The sequence below is a fragment of the Cupressus sempervirens genome, chromosome 2, assembly GCF_028749045.1.
Source record: "Cupressus sempervirens isolate cs-2001-9-10 chromosome 2, ASM2874904v1, whole genome shotgun sequence".
In the NCBI taxonomy this organism is placed as follows: domain Eukaryota; kingdom Viridiplantae; phylum Streptophyta; class Pinopsida; order Cupressales; family Cupressaceae; genus Cupressus; species Cupressus sempervirens.
The window spans coordinates 278596577-278619020 of NC_143119.1; the positions used below are offsets into that span (position 1 = coordinate 278596577).

The 22444-nt window shown below is 38.8% G+C and overlaps 1 protein-coding gene across 1 annotated transcript in view; it reads left to right on the forward strand.

Moving 5' to 3' along the window:
* The first annotated feature begins 388 nt into the window (after nt 1-388).
* LOC149572129 (uncharacterized) overlaps nt 389-22444 on the forward strand; it is a 73533-nt gene continuing 51477 nt past the window's right edge. The window contains exon 1 of the mRNA XM_089813422.1: nt 389-957. Within this exon, the coding sequence (XP_089669548.1) occupies nt 472-957 (486 nt within the window). The 5' untranslated portion in view covers nt 389-471. The remainder of the gene's footprint in view (nt 958-22444) is intronic.

Here is a 22444-nt window from a genome sequence, read left to right on the forward strand (position 1 = left end):
TGTGAAATTGGTAGATGGCAAGTTCCAAAGGAAGAGTGGGCAAACATAACATGTTTATTCTGTAATACGGGAATAGTTGAGACAAAGCAACACTTTGTCAAGGAATGCTTGGCTTACAATGACATCAGATCTGATTATACAAAAATATTGCATAACAAGGACTTCAACTATTTATTCGAGGAAGATCAAGTGAAGAGAACAACGGATTTGATTATCAAAATTCAGATATGGAGAGACAAGTTAACCAAAACTTTGCAACTGACTAGTTTGGCTCCGGACTCGAGAGGGTGATTGCATGGGTCCCATAGACTACTTTAGTCTCGTGAACGTCATTAAAATCTATCAAATCATATCATATCAATACAAGAAAAACTCGACTATAAAAAATGTGTGGGGAACACACAATCTAGATGCTGTCTTCTTTATCGGCAAATAGCAAGATCTGCAGAGGATTTGAATCTTTTCGAGGGAATGCATGGCTTGCTAATTCGTTCTCGTTTTATCTTTAACTTAGTAGGGAGAATTTTTCTTGCCAGCGAGATATTTACCGTGAAACCAAATTCCATCTGGATTATTAACAACATTAGATTATTCCGATGTTTTTACGATTATCAGAGAGCAAAGATGAGTGGTGTTGCGGTTGCATTTCACGGTGATAGAATTTGGGTATCACAGGGAGTGAGAAGAGACAATACGGACATTATCCTTAGGTCAAGGAGAATGAAAGTCAGTCTCCCAGCCAGAGTAGAAATTAGCTCTGCCCAATTGCTAATTGACCAACGTACTGATCTGAAAAGACTGCCTGCAAAGAGAAGGAGGGCGAAGGTCTTGTACCTGCTCAAGCAAGGGATGTCTCCTTTCAAAATTCTTGAACATTCAGAAGGCAGGGATCCGATACAGTACTGGGAAGTAGTACGCTATCTCATGGATCATAACCGCATTAAAGATGCGTTAAATGTATGTAAAACAGCCCCTAACCATAAAACGACAGTTGTTTTAATTTGGCTAAGATCTTTTTGGTTGAAATCTAAGAATTCAGATTCAAGCGCATTCTAAAAATAAAGCATATTATGTTTTTGAATTTAATAAATCGTGCCGTTAGAGTCATTTGTTTTGGGCTTTATGATTATATGGTCTTTACAATTGAATTTTTGCCACCTTTTCAAATTATTATCTAATTATTGGATTCAATCCAATTCGTGTAAGCAAGAATCGCAATCTCAGGCCGTTTAATGTGTTGATCAGTTGCATGTTCACTAGGGTTATGAAATCTTGTCTATGCATCGCTAACTTATCAAGCACTGTTGATATTTCTGGTGTATACCTATAACCAAAACCTCGAAAGCTAAGGGCAGGCAACCCAGACATAAATATCACCCAATTGGGAAAAATTACAAAATCTGCCTCATCAACCACAAGGGCAGAAAATAGACACCTCACATCTTCATGCACACTGTAGTGGGAAAAATAAAAAATTTCTGATCCCTTTTATGTTAGGGGTAAACAGCCACAAGGCAAGAGAACAAACGCATCACCTGTTCATACAGGCTTTCCATGGAGGATAGTTAATAGTCGACAGGGTTAAACCGCCCAGAACAAAGCAAATGAATACAAAAGGAAAGCAAAGCTAAAATGATATCAAATACAGAGAAGCATTAACAAGTTTGTTGAAATACGGCAAAACACTCTGTGACTTTTCAAACCTTTAAATCAGTTTTAACATAAATTATGTATTAATCTTATAACTCTGAGGCTGTGTAATTTTGAAGACCAAAATGTGCAATTTCCAGGATTTTCTCTACTTTGCATGCCGAAAATTCTTAGTTTCCTCAACACTAAAGAGTGACCTCTACTGAACCTAATAATATGGCTTCTTAACGCTGAAGAGTGACCTCCGATTATTTTGAAACGTTACAACAAACTCATTTTACCATACTTAATATTTGGAAGACACAAACCTAATTCACTTGTTGATCTTTCAATTTTGCTTGCCAGTACATATGTAGAGCTGAAGATTGATAGTTGAAGGTTCCAAGTGGTTGCGTTGCTATGACATATATGTATATAAATTTATATATACATGTATATGTGCGTGCGTCTGGATGCATGTACGTATACAAATATACATTTTAATCTACTTATAATATATATGCATGTCCATGTACACATAATTATATATATATGTATAATTACATATAGTATATATATTTAAATTATTATAATATATATATATATATATATATATATATATATATATATATATATATATGATATATAAGTTTAAATATATCTGCATACATATATAGATAATGTATATATATAATATTTATGTATACATTCTGTTTAAGTTATAAACTAAGTCTCCAACTACACCTACATAATTAATAATTAGCAAAATAAGCCAATTCTGTTTGTTCTAAACTTTCTCGCTTTGTATAACTTAGGTACTGTCTATGAAAGCCACTCCTCACACCTGCAAATAACACTAGAATGCATCCACACAGCAATAGTCTTGAAACCATCATCAGAACAGGGTAAGAAGCTGCAACACCGAATAACCTTCAGGTGGATAGACACAGCTCAGATAGGGAACTAGCCAACCCCAAAAAATCTTTAGGTAATCCATGCTACCAAAAGTCCCTGACCATCTTTAGTCAATTCTAGACTTCTTCATTCATGACTGTGGCAACCATCTAATCCTGTGCATCTTTCATTTGTTCCAGTTTCTTTTGATTACATCTTGCACGTATTCCCAATGTTCAGACCAATACTCAATCAGCTCTAACTCCTCTTGGGTCACGCCTTGATTTGCTAAGAAATCAGCCACACTATGTTGATGTTTTGTAGCTTCTCTCTGATAAACTGTAGCATGCATATATATATATATATTGTAATGTCCCCATTTCTTTAGCCTCTCAATAGATTTCTTAGCCTTTCGTCCTTTGAAGGCTAAGTGGAAATACTTAAACTGATTTCTTATAAAGTCATTAAATACTTTAAAAAAAAATTAAAAGATGACTTTATATTTAATTAATTTAATATTAGGGAATCGTCGAGAAGCACAGCTTATCTATTGTTGGAAAGGAGGAAGCTTCCAGAATAGTGCGATAAGATAACACTTATGATTCTTCTAGAAAGGGGGGCAAGAATAATATAAATAGAGGAGAGAGCCTCATGGGAAGGCATCCGGATTTGTTATTGATATTTGCCTATGTATTTGTGGAGCCAAGGGCCTGCAGATAATCAATTTGTTTTTGGGAACGAAAACTCCCAATGATAGGAATTTTGAGGGTGTGAAACATCACCTGAATTATTGCCGATTGGAGGTGGTATTACAGTCACTTCATTGTGCCGAATTTGTGGCCAAGGGCCAGGTGTGAAGAGGAAGAATAAGTAGGGCATTTGCTACAGGAGCTTGTTGTAGGAACACTGTATTATCTTGTCATTAGGGCATAATACCTGGAGATATTGATTGCATTGTCAGTAGAGACTCAAAGCGACTTCAAGAACCAGGTTTCTCTTGTTTATTCATGCATATTATATGCTACCACTGTAGGTGTCAGTCTTTATCAGAATTAAGCATTTATTTATATATATGATACCAGAGTTTGGATTTGATATTAGTTTTTATTTAGATCTTGTAAAGATGTCTTGGTTGTAGATGCATCCTATTCTCTTAGTACAGTAACAGGTGAAAGGAAGAATTATATTCATTGTGCATCTTGTAACCATTTATTACCAGTAGAAAATTAGGGTAATTTGTGATCAATTTGAGCAAGGCTCATTACATATATATATATATATATATATATATATATATATATATATATATATATATAGATGGATATATAGATTAGAGATATTATATATGTAATTAACTATAAGATTGTGATTATGTTAATGAACAGACATGTCCCATGAAGGGACATGTCTATTCTTTACTTACTCGTATATATATAGAAAAGATGATGCTGCATTTGGAAAAAACATATTAGACATTATGGCAGTGCCGATACATTTGCAGCAGTCCTCTAAAAGCTAACATGGTATCAGAGCAGGTTTGAACTCTTCGGATAAGAGATTTCAATACATATATATGAACACCATTGCTCAGTCAAGAGGCTCTAAAGCAAGATATGTGGAAGGAAACAGATGGGAGGCTTTCATATCCTACGGAGCAATTTAATAAGAAGATATACAGTTGGAATGATCAAACCAATGCCCATACTCACAGCAATCCAGTCACTGATGACCCAAGATAATCCTATGGTACAACATCTGCTGACTGATAACAGGACAGCAGATTGCGCACGAGGTAAATCACTAATGTACGGCAAGCAAGAATGCATCTTGGTCTTCATGTGCTGTGTCTATTGTTATGGTGATGGTTCAAGTCTGTCGCTGATACGATTAGACAAGCTCTATTGTGCTGCTTGTGTGTGCCTTAAAAGATATTTGTATTTTCTAATTAGGTTGATGGCTTATCCGTCAGCCCGATAAGAGCAATATTAGAACAAATGGAATTTTTTATCAAAGCTTTGAAATCAGGAAGACCCAAAATCAAACTGAGTGTTGTCGTCGCTCTTGTGACCCACTATAAAATAGGCACGTACAGCCATTGGATTGAAAGGGAACAATTTTATAACGATCATTCCGAGCAAGATTATGGAAGGAGATGAAAAATACAGATCGCAGGGGAATCCCGCCACTCTCAGAGAATGTAATATAAAGAGTTCATTTAATTGAACCACCAATTAGACAATGGGGAATGTGGGGACCTCTATAGATGCGCATAGAGTTTATAGCGGATTCCTTTAGCGATGCTACTAATTATATAATGGGCACTATTAGCAACTAGTCGATAGTCACTGTTTCAGCTATCATTAGCAATGCAAAGGATCAAATATCACCGCATGAAGCTAGGGAATATTTGCAGCACGAGTTTTAGTACCTTCCTTGAGATGGGTCACTCCTCCATTCATCGATTATTAAAAGACACATTGAGCAAACTGTTCCCATGCCTACTCATTGCGTGCAAAAACCATACAAATAGAAGTTTTGGTCAAGGGAGAGTAAAGGATAGTTAAAGAAAATAAAATGTACATGTGGCATCAGGTATAACCAAGGCAAGGGGGAATAACATTGCTGAAAATAAAAACTTAATTGTAAACCACGCAAATTTAAGATTGAACAAACAACCACCTTGAAAGAAGATGTGACGTGGAATAAGGATCACCAAAACTACACATGAGGGTGGCGCACGTGTCCACAAAGGATTGATTCAAGTAGTTAGTGCTGGTTGGAGTACAGAGAGGTAAAGGTAGAATCACATAATTATATTAGGTCAAGTACATGGAATAAAAGGATGCTATTGTTGGAAGAGAGAGATTGAGATTCAGAGGGAGCCTAGCATTTCATTAGAGGCAACTTTGAAAGAGAGGGAGAACATAGAGGATATGATTTAGTCAACCTTCAACGATCTTGGTCATATTGATTCAGAGGGAGTAAACCATGTTGAGATAGATTCTCCAATGATCAATAAATTGTAGCAATCAAGAGGATTGTGATTCTTGAATATACCTCGTGACTATGTGATTTTAATGGGCCTACCCCCATGTACATCATGAGGGAGTGATGACTTCCAAATGATGTTACTTGTATTTGCAGAAGTTATTGAAAGGTGATGATCTTACAATAACTTAATTTTCTATTATGATGGATATCTTACGATGTCTATGCAAATCATAATAGATTATACTTTGAATGTTGTATGTTTATATGGTAAGCATTATGAGAATGTGTGTGCACATACCTTATAAACATTTTTGAGTACATGGTGAATTTTTTGCAAATTGATGTTCTGGGAGGCCATTTACACAAAGTACTTGGTGAATGTCATGCAACTTGATGTTCTAGAAGGCCATTACTCATAGAGTACTTGGTGAATATCATGCGACTTGATGTTCTGGAAGGCCATTACTCAGTTTTGGTGAATATCGTGCATCTCAACATTCTAGAAGACCATTATGCAAAGAGTATTTGGTGAATATAATTGATATTCTGGGAGACCAATACTCATGATATGATATGTAATATCAACCATTTTTGAGTAATTGGTGAATATCATGTATTTTGGGAGACCAATACTCATGATATCAGATGTGATATCAAACCTTTTTGAATACTTGGTGGATTTTGAATGTCAATATTCTAAGAGACCAATACTCATGATATTGTTGTGAGGTTTTCACACCATCGCCCCAAAATTTTTTTAGGGACCCTCTTTTTTGGGCAAGCCTTGGCAATTTTGATGGATTTTTGGAAATTTTTGGTTGCCTTTAGCCAAATTTGGAAGTTGTCTAGAGGTCTTTTTTTGAATTGATGATTTTACACTTTGGACGCATTCAGGCCAGGATTTGATTTGGTTTGTTTTCACTTGGTGCAAAACTTGATTTTTCCGGAACATGTAATTTTGTTCTTAGGCCCAAACATAATTCAACAACATTTTTTCAATGGTTAAAATGATATCTAGTAGGGTAAAAATTGCAAATTTTGGACTTAGACGAATTTTTGAAAATTTGATATAATTGAACAAGCTTGAGCATTTTCAAAATAAATTTTATATTTAGTCGTTTTGGAAAATCTTGAAAATTTTTTGGTGAAAAGAAAATTTGATGGTGAAATTGAATTTAGAGTTTGAATTTCGATTGCCAGGAAAGAGGATTTATTTTGTTAAAAAATTGAAAGTGTATTGCAAAATTGAAATTAGATTAAATTGCAAAATCTCATTAATTTGGTTGAATTTTTGCCTAGGGGATTTTAGAAATGTTAAAGGAAATTGGTAAATTGGAATTGGAAATTCATTTCGGCTTGCTAGATTCGATTTTAATGATATTTTAATTGCCAAAATGTTAAATGACAATTTTGACGTCTGCTAGGTTAACCTTATTTCTATTTTGCAATTTTAGGTCAAACTAACAATTAAATGGGCTAATTTCACTATGGGGCTTAGTTATTTTCACGTTTTATTCAAAACTGGGCCATCTTTGGAGGTATAACTTTAATTTTGTTTCCCTCCAGGCAGGTCGGCCCACTCTGGAGAACAATTGGAGGATATAAGAAGGGGCTTCTCCCCTCTTATTTCCTCATTCTTTTCCACTCCTCTCCCTTGGTTGAGCGAATTTCTTCTCCAGCGGGGCGATTTCTTCCTTGGTAGTAGTTTTTGGGGCAGATTTTCCATTTTTTGAGTGACAATTTTCTTGTCATGTCCCCTTCTCTGCACTATTGTTATGGTGCAAGGTTAATCTATCTCCACATCCGGATAGATTAACAGCATTAACTATTAGGATGCCTACCAGTCACGTCAGAGATTTTCTCTTAAGTGTTCTAGTTATTATATTAAAGCGCGTGGATAAAGTTACTTTATATTATAAAGTCATTTACTTTATAAAGTGACTTAAGTGACTACAGGACAAAATTGTTGTTTTATCCCACATCCCTTATTTCAATGCTTTTTCACTCACTTCGAGGTTATAAAAAGAAGGGTTGCATTGGGATTCACACCAAGAATTTATCAACTCAAAATACTTTGAAGTTTTGGTTGCTTTAATGATGTGACTGGTTTGAACTATGAGGACAAAATCCCTCAAGTTTGGTTTTCTGAAGAAGTTGGACATCACCCCCACTCTTCATTGGTTTTGCTAAGTAGCTCTGATAGATTTTTTTGAGTAAGGCAGGAGATCATATTTAATCAAAAGTTCTTCATCACAGGAAGCCGCATGATGAACATCATACAGTGGTCATTTGGGCTAGGATGCTGTTGGTGAGGAATCGAAAGAGAGTAAGGAACTAAGCTTACCCTGGCTGTAGCTGGTGCTGTTTGTTGGATTAGAGCATAAAGTCAGAGTGGAAGTAAGTGACGCATAGCTAGGAGTTGTGGACTGGAAGTTTTGCTGGGTCACGTCCTCAAAACCAGGAGTAATAACAAGGTCACGCTTGGGTGTTATGCGGAAAGTTTCTAGCAGGGGCCTCACATCATTTTCAGACTTGGTCACATAGTGACTCTCTCCTCCTACACAGTTAGCAGACATTCCTCCAGTGGTTAAGGTGGCCGCTGAGAGTATAACAGTCGGGTTGCAGTCGAGCTCCAGCCTTGGCGACAGTTGTACGTCCTACAAGTTGACACATCCAAGATCACACATTAGTTACGGGTCTGTCACTTCTTTTACCTCCCTATGCAATTGTTTAAACCTCCAGACTATAACATTGCTATTGTACTCTGAGTATAATGAAGGTTGACTGATTTACTATCATCATGTGGAATGAATGTTAAATGCAAAGAATTAGTCTATACACGTGGATGAATCTCTTTGAAATATTAATGGTTACACTCATTGGCTCCTAGTTTATGAATCATTAAACAATGGTATTTATTATTCTGAGCATATATTTATTGTTGAAGTAAATATCACTTGATAACTGTTTGACAAAATACCCAGTCATAAATCTGAACTCTGTGGTTAGATTCAGTGAAGTTTATTGCATTGGTATCAAAGCCTCAAGACTTGCCATCTTGTGGGAAATAACCAAAATTTTGCAGACCTATTCTTTATCCAAAAATGACAGCCGGGAATGAGTAAAAGACAACACAAATACAGTCATCTACAGCCGGAGCAAACAAGTTCTTTAGATCACATTGAGATTGAAGATAGTTTTATAGTGGATGAGGAAGTAGTATTTGGAACAGGGGAGCAAATTGATATTACTCCACAGGTTGATCATACAGGACAGGCTGAATTGGAAAACAACATTCAAATGGCACATCTTGAAACTGAATAGGACAGGGAAGTTCGAGAAACGTTGTAGGCTATTAGAGATGGACAGGACAACATTGCTAATGCTCTTTAGCAACTAGTAGGTACTATGCAACAATTGGTTCTGACCCATAGAAGAGCATCAAGCCATCACAGTGGAGGCGGTAGTGTAGCGGATCCCCTCGCACTGTTAGAGCTCCCACACGCAATATTGATAGGCCCTAAATGCCAGTTTTTAATGTAGAAGAAGAAGCAGTACCACTAGTAGCACCAAATTTACTACTGGACAATGTTATGGCAATGTTTGATGAATGAGATTTGTTTCTAGACCCAATTAAACAAAATTTGACTTTTGTCCAGTACCTAAATTAGAAAAGGGAGGCTGATAGACAGTAGCAAGACCAGATACCAAGGGCACCTAACAGGGACCTAAATTGTGCTATGAACAAGTTAACTCTCCCCACCTTTGATGGCAGCAGTCAGACATCAGCTAGAGCTTGGATTCACAAGCTTGATACCTATTTGACACTTAAGCCCATGGCAGAAGTGGAAGCCATCAGATTTGCAACAATGCACCTTGAGGGAGTAGCGTATGATTGGTGGCATCACGGATTAGTCACCCAGGATCATGGCCACATAACTTTATACAAGGTTTTTAGTTCCAAGCTGATTACTCACTTTGATAGGAAAGATATTGAAGTCTATTACAGGGATTTGGCTTAGTTACGATAGGGTGGGTCCATGGATAAGTTCATTAATGAGTTTCAACGTATATTAGTGATGGTGCCGGATATGTTAAGAGCAGCGCAAGGTGATGTTATTCACAAAGGGATTACAGGACAGGTTTAGGGGTTTGGTTAAGGTACTTAAACCGAACACCTTGGATGACGCGATTATGATCACTCATGATTTAGATTCACCTTTATCACTATTGCAGCCTCCGAAGAAATCCTATAGAGGGACTACATCGACCCAAGGAAACAAAAACCAATAGAAATCAAATCCTTCCAGATTGGATTTTGAGACATGTAATGAACTTAGGAGGAAGAAATTGTGCTTCACTTGCAGGGAACCTTGGAACCTCGATTATAGATGCCTTGGTAAAGGAAAGATTCACTATGTTGAGGTTCTTTACGAGGATGAAGGAGAGCCATCGAAAGGTGATGATGTTGAGGATAGCGAGGAGGAAGAAGCTGAGGAGCAACCCCTTAAAGGTAAAAAGAAGAGGGCCCCTATGGAACAACCTACTATTATAGCCACTCTTTCTAGTGACTCAACATGTCATCCTTTTAGAGTTAAGGGTGTGGTTAAGGTTCAGCGCATTGTTTGTCTTTTGGATACAGGAGCCTTCCATAATTTCATTAGCACATGGATGATATCTAGGAGAGGCTTGCAGATAGTTGACATACCTGAGTTTGAAGTGAAGGTAGCCAGTGGTGAGGTTTTGAGTTGCACAGAGAAAGTACCCAGTCTTCATATACAGTTTGATGATTATCTTTTAGAGACTGACTTCTATGTTGTTGATTTGGATGGGTTGGATGCCATTCTGGGCAAACAGTGGTTGAGGACTCTCCGCAGGTACACTTTTGATCACGAGACCATGCAGTTGAAATTCTTATAGGGTGGTCAGTTAGTAGTCCTAAAAGCCATACCAGATAGTGGACCTAGGTTGATAATAGCTCATAGGATGGAAGCCATTTTGAGGCCTGATGATATAGAACGGGCGACACAGTACTTCATCTTGTCCAAGGAGACATAGGTTACAGGATAGCAGTACCATTGTGACATTCAGACAGTCCTAGACAAGCACAGGAGGGTATTTGAGGATTTGCCCCCAGGGATTCCACCAGATAGAGGGTTTGAGCATATCATTGAGCTAGAGGAGGGTGCCAAACCAGTCATTACCACTCCTTATCGTCACCCCATGCACTATAAGGAAGAGACAGAGAAGATGATCAAGGAACTTCTAGATATGGGACATATCAGACCCAGTTCTAGGCCCTTTGCCTCTTTAGTGGTGTTGGTTAACAAGGATGACACCCTTTGGATGTGTATAGATTACTGCGCCCTGAACAAGAGAACCATTAAAAACAGGTATCCGATCCCCCACGTTGATGAGTTACTGGATGAGCTCCATGGGGCTGTTTATTTCTTGAAAATAGATCTTCGATTAGGATACCACCAAATACGAGTGCATGAGGAGGATGTGCATAAGACAACTTTCAGAAACCACTACGGACACTATGAGTTCTTCGTGATGCCATTTGGGCTCACTAAAGCACCAACCACTTTCCAGTCATGCATGAACCATATCTTCAAAAAACAACCAAGGAAGAGTGTGTTGGTTTTCATTGATGGCATATTAATTTTTGGCAGGACTTGGGAAGAACATTTGCAACACTTAGAAGAGATCCTTAGCCTCATGGAAGAACACTTTTTATTCGCAAAAGAGTCTAAGTGCGAATTTGGGTTAATCGAGATTCTCTATTTGGGTCATGTGATTGGTGCTGAGGGGGTTAAGGTGCATCGGAGAAAGATACAGGCGATCCTGGATTGGCCACCACCGAGAGATGTATTTGAGTTTTGGGGTTTCCTTGGTCTTTGTTCCTATTATTGATGATTTGCCAAAGGTTTTTCCCAAGTAGTAGACCCCTTACCGATCTGACATGGAAAGGGGCATTTACGTGGACAGAGGATTCAAAGGCAACCTTTGATAAATTGAAATAGGTGATGAGTACATGTCTAGTGCTAGCACTTCCTAATTTTTCTAGGCCCTTTGTTTTGGAGTTTGATGCTTTGGGAAGCAGAATCGGGGCGGTATTGATGCAGGATCGTCATCTCATAGCTTTTGAAAGCAGGAAATTTAGGGGCAGCGAATTACTATATTCTACTTATGATAAGGAGATGCTAGACATAATGCATGCCTTAGCCAAGTTTAGGAAATACTTGGTGGGAAGTAAATTTACGGCGAAGACCGATTATAACAGTTTATGTTACTTCTTGGAACAAAAGGAATTGAATGAAAGGCAACAAAAATGGGTCAGCAAGATCCAAGCATACGATTTTGACATTATGTCAAAAGCAAAAATAATATAGTGGCTGATGCTCTTTCTCGAAGGCCCCCAGTGCTAGAGTGCTATGCCATTTTTGAGATTTCAGCAGATTGGAGGTCGTAGCTGTTAGTGGAATATTCTAAAAATGCTCACGCATGTCAAATTATGGATGGTATAATTCAGGATGAGCGATACAAGGTAATGTATGATATTATATGTTACAAAAATAGAATCTACCTAGTACCCGAATCTAAACTAAAGGGGGATATTATGCACATAATACACAATGCACCATTAGCAAGGCACCCGCGTTTTTTTCAAAACCTATAGGTAGATTAGGGAAAGATTCTCTTGGAAGCGGCTATAGGACAATGTACTGCAGCATGTTAGAGAGTGCCAAACTTGTCAACAGAACAAGTTTGAATAGGGCTTTCCCGCAAGTTTACTTCAACCTCTCCCTATTCCAGTTTAGAGGTGGGAGAGTATCTTCATGGATTTTATCACAACGTTACCTAGGGTCTAGGGTAGAGATTGCATTTTTGTGGTGGGAGATAGATTGACTAAGTTTGCGCACTTCTTCATGATTGCCGCGGATTGGTCAGCCTCTTAGGTGGCTGAGTTGTTCTTTCAAGAGGTTTTCCACCTCCATGGATTACCTAGGACTATTGTGAGTGATAGGGATAGTAGGTTTCTCAACACCTTTTGGTAGGAGATTTTTAGATTGACAAGTACAGAGTTGACCCCAGCACTAGCTATCACTCGTAGACGAATGGTCAAACCGAAATAGTGAATAAATGGGGGGAGGGATACTTGAGAAATTACACTGCAAGTCAGTAGAGAGCATGGATTAAGTGGCTGTATTTGGGGGAGTATTGTTATAACTCCACTTATCACATGTCTATTCAAATGACACCCTTCCCCACCCTTTATGGTTACGAGCCTCTCTTTTATTGATTTAGCCTTACAGGACAACAAAGTGCCACTGGCCAGAGATTGGATTTTGGATCAGCAGGACATCCTTAGAGTTCTCAGGTATAACATTCAGTAGGCACAATACCAACAGAAGTTATATGCTGATCGGCATCGTACTGAGTGGAGTTTTGAGCTGGGTGATAGGGTTTTTCTTTGTCTACAGCCGTATAGTTAGAGCTCCTTGAAGAAAAGTGGATCAGAGAAACTTAAGCCCAGAATTTACGAACCTTATTGCATCACCAATGTCGGTACAGTAAACATGATATAGGTAAAGGACAGGCTAAAGGAGGGACAATCCCTCTTGGCAAAGAAGAGATACAGAAGGTGGTTGCACATCACAGCCCAAGTGTCGACACTTCCATTTCAACCATGATGAGTGACGTTGGGATGACGCTTGATTTTGAAGACATCAGAGAAGAGGATATCAATGAGACAAGATTTGGATCCAGATTGGATGAGTTAGGAAAGGTTGCTATCAAGAAGAAACATTTGGGCACCCTTTCCGCCCTAAATGCTTTTATTATCGCAAAAGAGTACGAGAAGGACCATGAGAAGACACTACAAGCAGCAAGTAGCATGATGAAATCGACTGAACTCAAGATAAAGCATACACCTTGTTCTCCTATGGAGGAAGTCAACGAAAGGCTAGCTAGGTTCATTGTCCTAGCTAGAAGAATGAAAGAAAAAGGGAGAGTTATATTAGATCATTTGATGTAAGCCCAAGTGGCAATTTCTCTTTCTTCTAGAATAGGACAAGTGTCTAATTCTAATCAGCCACCATTTTGGTGCCTTCTCATTGGTTGCTACTTTTTCACTTTTTTCATTGGTCCATTGACGAGGTGGTGTCTTCTCATTGGCCGATGGGGTGACAACCCTAATTAGGGTTTCTAGGATTCAATCTGGATTGTCAGTTTTGCCTCTCTATCTCTATCGTCGGTTGTACATTTTGGCCTCTATATAAGGCCATTTGCTCTCATTTGTAATGGTCGGAGAAAATTGTTGCAAAGATAATGCCAAAATTTGCTATTTCTTTCTCATTGTTGTGACTTGCATGGTGATTAAGAGCCTTTGGTATTATTGCATGGTTCTACTTCCAAATAGTTAGAGTAAAATTTCTTTTCAAGTTGCTAAGTAAGATTAAGAGTAGATGGATAGTTGCATGGTAGCATTAGTAGATGTTTGATAGGGATCTATACTAGACCACTAGCATCCTAGCGGCTTGTTGGGAAGCCTTGTGTGGCAAACTAGTTTATTTTTCCTTAGAATCATTGCATCTATGGAGGTGGAGCCGTTGGTAAGCTTTCATTAGATTCGATCCCAGTCCATTTGCTAATCTTCCATCCATAGGAGTAGGAGTAGAATAGCAAGTAGTTTAGGAGTTAGAATCTTGAAGAATAGAGTTAGAAAAGCACAAGTCATAAGAACCATTCACCCTCCTCCACCATCACCATCTAGCACTCACACCGAATCACCATCTCTATCATTCCACCAAAGCCCAAGTCATCTTGAATAATTTGCGTAAGGCTGCGTACGTGATTACCAGCAAATCACATCGATAAACTAAGCGAGTATCCACAAGTGTAAGGAAAATTGGAGTTATTCTCATATCCCATGAGCATTAACTTTTCAAGAGAGGAATTGTGTGTTTGATACTCCGTATCAGATACTTAATTGCTAATATGTTATGTAGTGGTACAAAAACTCACATCAACATTATCTGGCGCTAGAAGGAGGGCTTGAAGATTTATTTTGAGGATTTGTTAGCATTCAATTATGAAGAAGAATGGTGCTTCCTAGATCAAATCAGCCTAGAGCAACTTGGAGAACACTTTAAAATCACATTGTAGCTAGTTTATGCTCAACTGCTTGGGAGGAAAGTGAGAACACTAGAGAGTACCTGGACACCTTTGACGTGCTAAATCAAGAAGAAAGGAAAGCAAGAGCTATTGAAAGGAGAATTCAAAAGAGGTTGGAATGTCAAAGAGAATTGGAAAGGAAGCTTGAGAGAGAAAGGAAAGCACAAAGACAAGCTCAAGCTATTGTTGAAGAAAACTCGAATTAGAGAATCAATCGAGTTGGGATTATTTTCAAAGCTAGATAAAAAGATTGGGTCTTTTTCCCTCGAAAGGTTTGAGAAATTGAAAGCTGATAAGAGGCAGAAGATACTGAGAAATACACCACACCAAGAAGAGGACGAACTTGTGTTAAAATTTCACAAGAAATCAAGGAATCGTTGGGTAGCTGATACCTCAGATTTAGCTAGCCCCTCGAGTAGCCAACTAGTTTAGGCTCAAGTTAACCCACCAGTTGAGGCTCAAATCAATCAACCAACGATGGCTCAACCACCATGGATTCGAAACAATGCCTCACCTATTTCATTCCAACAATACCATGATCTATCAAAGAATCCGGCGGTATTTTGCTCCACGTTCTTTGTTAATGACCCTAATTGTACAGTAGAGGAGCATATCAAGGTATTTGAAAATGCATTGTGCAACAGAAGAATTCAAGAGGAGGATGTCGCGTGTAGGCTTTTCCCTTATTCATTAGGGGAAGAACCTTATTGCTGGTTTGTTAATTTGCCAGCATCATCTATAACGGGATGGGTTCAACTTAGAGAAGCCTTTGTTGCAAAATTTGGTATGCCCACCACACCACTGGAATTACACAGAATGTTCATGGACATAAGGAGACATGATAGAGAATCAATAAGTTCCTTCAATGACCGTTTCCATAAGGCTTACACAAGATTGCAAGCTCCTTACACAATGACGGAGGCAAGTGCATTGGAAGCATCCTATGGTGCCTTAGACAACCAGATTGCTACGTTCATAAGGATGGCGAATCCTGTCCCCACAACGTTGACTGAGGTGTACACCAAAGCAATTGAGATAGGAAAGCAATTGGGCCAACAAGGAATGAAACCCCAAGGTGCTAGATATCCGAATAATCTAGTTCCATAGCTTGCATACCAGACACCTACAAATCAGTTAGTAGTACATCCGGGGCCTTCATTATCTCAAGCACCACCATCAGTACCAGTTTATCTACAAAGTGCAGCTTTGTCCACAAGAACGCAAGAAGAAAACGATGAGATGAAGGAACTGATTGACCAAGTCAAGAAGTTGTCTACGAAAGTCACCTATTTGAGAAACCAGAACAATCAACTCCAAAATTCCCATAGAAACAATTAAGGAAATAATTATCAAAATCAGGGTGGAAGTTATCAAGGAGGATACTAGAGAAATTATCAAGACAGAGATTACTAAAGAAATAACCAAGGTGGCGGTTATCAAAGGAACTATCAAAACAATAACCATCAAGGTAACAACCAATCACAAGACCAAGGATACAACAATTAGGCTAACCAGAAGAGGACTTGGAACATGGGCCCAAACAATGGAAATGTCATGTCGCCACTTGATAATTAGGCTCCAGCGGATAGTAGGCTGGTGGACAGGATATTCTTAGCTGAGTCTGCCATGTCCAAATATTGCAAATTCCATGAGACTGATCAACATTTGGAATTAGGGTGTGCAGAATTCAAGAGAGCATCTAACCTATTTCAAAACATAATAGATGAGTCGAATAATCAGGAAGGTGTTAAGGTTACGGGGTATGATATTGTCCCATCCCTGGGATATGGCCAGTGTCTGTCTTTGAGGAGTTTTCATTTTCGCTAGAATTTGAAGCTTATGAAGAACACCAAGGGAGATTTCCTCCCGAGTCAGCAAAGGGGCCAGTTGATGAGGTAGTAGATTAGAAGGGATATAGCAATGGGTTGGATTTTTCTTTCCCACCTTTGGGAGACACTGTTCTAGTTCAAGGAACAGGTGGGAACCAAACATTTCAACAACCGGTTAGCAATGCGAGGTTTTATCAGAGGAACAACAAGAGAAATGATGGACCCTTCACATCCTCCATACCCCCAAATAATTTCAATACACCTCCACACCCCAATGCGAGTAATATACCAAATGCTTCAAGGGATGCACCTGAATACAGACTAGGTAACCATGGCAGTAGGAATGGGCAACCGAGCTTTCAACAAAACACACAACAGAACAATCAATGTACTCAAAGAGAGCAAAATGTCCAGTTGACAAAAGAAGCAAATAGAGGAAGAACTAGAAACAATGCCATGAACAATAAAGAGTTGAAAAGATTAGGACAAAGTGTGACAGAGGAGATGAAGAAGGTCAAAATCAATCTCCCTTTGTTTGAATTATTGAAAGTAGCAGAGATTAGAGATATGTTCCTTGATAGTTTGAAAGATAATAAATCACAAGGATCTCACGCTCAAGGTGCAACAACACATACTCAAGGGAGGCCTCCTCCCAATTCGGTACATGTGATCCAAGACACTCCAGGAGCAAATATGACAAATTCTTCTCAAGACATTTCATACAGAAAGATAGGAAGTCCTACACAAGAGATTGCATATGGTGATATCAATGAATTCAACAGACAACCAGGGCCTCAACCAGTTTATGTGGCTCAAGGTTCAATGCCGGTAGAGGAAAAAACTCAAAGGAGTCAAGACCCGGTAAACAATAAGGAAAAAGTGAAGAAAGAAGAGGTTGTTCAACCAACACATTTTAGAGTGAAGCCGAAGCAAGTACATAAGACACCCGTGGTTTACTATCAAGGAAAAGATGAGCCAGCTCCATTCTTGATATCAGTAAGGATGTTTGGGAAGTTGCTTCACAATTGCTCGATAGATTTAGGAGCATCAAGTAATGTCATGCCTTTGAACATTTGCAGAAGTTTAGGAATCACGCCTTTGGGATCAAACAGAAAGGTTACCCAATTGGATAAAACAAAAGTGCCAGTAGTGGGTGAACTACACAACATACACATGTAGTTGGCATCTGATCCACGAATGGAACACATGGTGGATATTTCAGTAGTAGATGTGGCCGATACCTATGGATTGATCCTAGGTAGAGATGGATATATGGCAACTGACTTCTCTCACATTTGGCTTCCGTGGAAAGGACTAGCCAACCAAATCAGAATTGATAGCACCCCAAGGTTGAGATTGATAGTCACAGAATATGGGGAACCAAATAAAATATAGTTTGTGGAAACGAATATGAACACCTATAGACTAAAGAAGACAGAAGTGTTGACTATGAACATCATAAGTGAAGGAAGGGATTCCACTGAGATCCTGATCGAGTTAGATCTAGATGCTTCATCCGATGAGGGTGAAGGCATGTTTGAGAGCTTCAAGAACTTTGTGACTAGAAGTGTGCAACAAGTAATAGAGTCAGGTAACCGAACATCAGTGAGGGACTTATTATTACCCAACTAGTGAAGAATCCACAATGCATTCCATTCGGAATTATCTTGCTCCTTGTGTGTAGTTGTCTTGGAACAAGTGGAAAAGAGAATTCCAGAGGCTCTAAAACAAGAAGATTGACATGGCAAACAAAAGGTTGGGATTCAACAAGTTGATGAAGCAGAAAGTAGCGTGATGGGTGAAACAAAGGACCAAATAACACCGCCTAATGCAGAAGTAAAAGAAGATGATGAAACAAATGAGTCGAAGAATTTCCAAAAGGAGAAGTATCAAGAAAGTCGTGGAGTATGGTCACTAAGGTTCGATGGCTCCAAAACCAAGCAAGGAGCCAGAGCCGGATTTGAGTTAGTCGACCCAATAGGGGCAACATATTTGGAGGCACACAGATTACAATTCCCATGCACCAACAATATGGCAGAATATGAAGCTTTGGTTCTAGGCTTGTTGTGTGCTATCAGGAAAGGTGCCAAGATACTACATGTGCTCGAAGACTCATATTTAATAATTGAGCAAATAAAACAAAAGTTCACCTGCCATGACAAGAGGTTGAAGAGATGCCTTCAATATCAAGTTCAGCTATAGAGCAAACAATCAGGTGGCAAATACCCTCGCACAGACTGCAAGCTCACTAGCACCAATTAAGTTGGATGGCTTGAAAAAGTTTAGAGTTGAGTTGGCATCGGTCCCATCAGTACCAGACAATGTCAAGAATTTCCAAGTGTTTGAGGATGATAGGCATATCCTCAAGTTCTTGACTAACTCTGATGTCTTCACTACACATATCATTGATGGCGAAGTGGATGAAGAGCAGAAATTGATGTAGGAGTGATGAGCCTAAAGACAAATACTATTCCAAAGGGAATGATTGAATTAGAAAGAATATTCGACATGGATCAATTCCACAAAGCGCAATATCAACCTACAGGAGGTGATGAGTGTGAAAAAGTTAACTTGGGAACAAAGGATTGTCCCAAAATTGTCCACATTGGGAAAGTTTACACACCTAAGGAGAAAGCGGACATATCGAATTTGATGAGGCAATTCCCTGATGTGATTGCTTGGGGATATGAAGATTTGAAGACATACGATCCTGCCATCATTACACACACAATTCCACTAAAGGAAGAGATTAAGCCATTCAGGAAGTGACAAAGGCTAGTCAACCCTTTGTTAGAACCATTGATATTTCAAGAAGTGAAGAAGTTGCTGGATGTGCGGATCATCTTCTCGGTAAGGCATTCAACGTGGGTCGCCAATCTTGTCCCAGTTAGGAAGAAGAATAGAGAGATAAGGCTATGTGTTGATTTCAGAAATCTGAACAGAGCATCAGAGAAGGACAATTACCCATTGCCATCGCTGGAGGAGGTTTTGCAAATCGTAAATGGAGCTAGAATGATGTCATTTATGGATGGATACTCGGGATACAGCCAAGTGATAGTCGAAGAAGAAGATAGATTGAAAACGGCCTTCACCACAAAGTGGGGAACTTTTGTATACAGAAGGATGCCTTTTGGCCTGATCAATGCAGGCGTAACATTTCAAAGGGCCATGGATTATGCTTTCAAGGACTTAAAAGACAAATGCATTATCATTTACATGGATGACATAACAGTATTTTCAAAGAATAGAGAAGATCACATTATGGATTTGAGGAAAGTTTTCATGAGATGTAGAAGGTTTGGAGTTTTTTTGAATCCAAAGAAATGTATGTTTGGAGTTACCGAAGGAAAACTTCTGTGACATGTAATTTCAGAGAAGGGTATAATGATAGATCTTGAGAGAGTGGAAGCAATTTCCAAGCTTGGCATACTAGCTAGCAAAAAGGAGCTCAAATTGTTCTTTGGAAAGATCAACTTCGTGAGGAAGTTCATATCTGCATTTGCTAAGATTGTGAAACCAATGAATGACATGCTAAAGAAGGATGCAAAGGTGGATTGGACTCCAGCAGCAAAAAGGGCATTTGAGGAGATAAAACATGCTATCATCAATGCACCCGTCCTAGTAAGCCCAGATTATGAGAGGCCATTCAACATATATTCTTTCGCCTTTGATCATGCATGTGCGGCCATTCTAACACAAAAGAACAAGGAAAGGGAAGAACATCTGATTGCATTCATGATTGCACCTTTCAGGGAGGCCGAATTGAACTACCCAAATGTGGAGAAACAAGCTTATGCCTTGGTGAAGGCGGTAAAGAAGTTCAGGCATTATATCTTGAGAAGCAAAGTACATGCAATTTGTGCTTGACATAGCAGTGAAGACTCTTTTGATGCAAAACAAGCTTGGAGAAAGAAGGGGCAAGTGGGTCGCCACTATTTAGGAATATGACATAGAGATCCAATCGATAAAATTGGTCAGAGGACAACAATTGGCATAGACCATGGCATTAGAGGGGCTTGGACTTGTGCACCAAGTTTATGAATTGGAGGATGTACATCCCAGTGCAAAAGTGGGCATTGAGATTCAAAAGCAGAAGATATATGCCACAAGGAGTAGTGGTATACAAGCAAAATCACGAGGGGATATATTTGAGATGCGTTGGAAAGGAAGAAGCAAGGAACATTTTAGAACATTTTCATGATAAATGGGGAACAGGACATGGATCAGGTTTGGCCACAACACATTGGATACTAAGAGCCAGATACTAGTGGCCAACTTTGTTCAAAGACACTCACGAGCATGTAAAGACTTGTCATGTTTGGCAAACTGTGGCGAAGAGAGAAAGGAATCCAGTGATGCCTTTGTAGCCAATTATTGAGGTGAGACCTTTTGCGATGTGAGGACTTGACTTCATTGGTCCTATCAATCCACCTTCCTCAGCACAACACAGGTATATTCTAACCGCAACTGACTATTGTACTCGGTGGTCAAAAGCTCAAGCTTTCAAGAATTACATTGCTGAGACTGTTATTAAGTTCTTAGAGGAAAAGATCACCACCAGGTTTGGGTGTCTTGCTTTTGTATGTGATAATGGTTCTGCTTTCACTTCTTTGAAATTTCACACTTGGGCATTTGACCACAAGATCATTTTAAAATTTTCATCAAGTTACTATCCCCAAGGAAATGGCCTAGCGGAATCTACAAATAAGAACCTTTTAATCGTAATTGGAAAACTTTTAGATAGGAACCCAAGAGATTGGCACACACAATTGAGATACGCCTTGTGGGCCGACAGAACAAGAGTTAAAGAGTCTATAGGAATCACACCTTATCATTTGGTTTATGGACAAGATCCTGTATTCCCAATTCAATTGAAAATCCCAACTTTAAAGTTCATATAGGAATACTATGATGAGAATGAAGACAGAGTCCAAGTTAGGTTGGCTCAACTGATGCAACTAGATGAGAAAAAAGATGAAGCCCTAGAGAAATTTGCAAAACATCAAGGGGTTGTTAAGCGTTGGTTCAATAGAAGAGCACAAAACAAGGCCTTCAGGATCTCTAACTTAGTCTTATATTGGGACAAAGCTCATGAAAAGAAAGGACAACATGACAAATTCCATAAACTATGAAAGAGTCCTTTCCAGATTGCAGAAATTATTGGAGATAATGCATTTAGACTCAAGACACTCACTGGTGGAGATGTCCCAATGCCTGTCAATGGGCAATTCCTCGAGCATTATTTCCAAGCCTAGGACTCCATCCGAAGCCCTTTTGTACATAGTTAGAATAGGTTTTCTTTTGGTTAGTAGTTAGTTTGTTTTCCGTCCTTTAGAATAGAGTTTGTTTTGGACCATTTGGCCTAAAGGTTTAGAGTAGTTTTCTTTTCAGTTGTTTGGGGTAGTTTTCTTTTAGTTGTTTAGTTTAGGTTTGTGAGGGAGCTTGAATTTAATTTGCATCAAGTCTTTTGACTTGGGATCTTTTAGCTTCCCTCCATTGAAATGGATTTTGGTTTTTGGGCCTTTGCAAGTGCAACGGGGCAGTCCATGTTATCGCTCGTGGGCGAGGTGTTTAGATTTTCATTTCTTGAATATGTTTAACAAGGTTTAGAGATTAAAGGATGTGTTTAGTCGTTGGTTTATGGTAGGACTTGTACAAAATTTGGGTTAGACTTGATAGAGGTTCCTAAGTTATCTCTAGCATGGTTACAACATTCTACTCACACTTAATTGCTCTAAGTTCTTGATGTTCTGAAGTGAAATTGGACTTAGTAAAAAATCATACACCTGCTTTAGTGCCACTGTGGTCTTCCAAACCCTCCGCAAGCTTCATTGCCTGCAAACCAACAAAAGATTGAGAAGAAAAGAAAAGAGAAAATATCATGAGAAAAGAGAAAAAGTAGTATCAAAGTGAAAATAAAG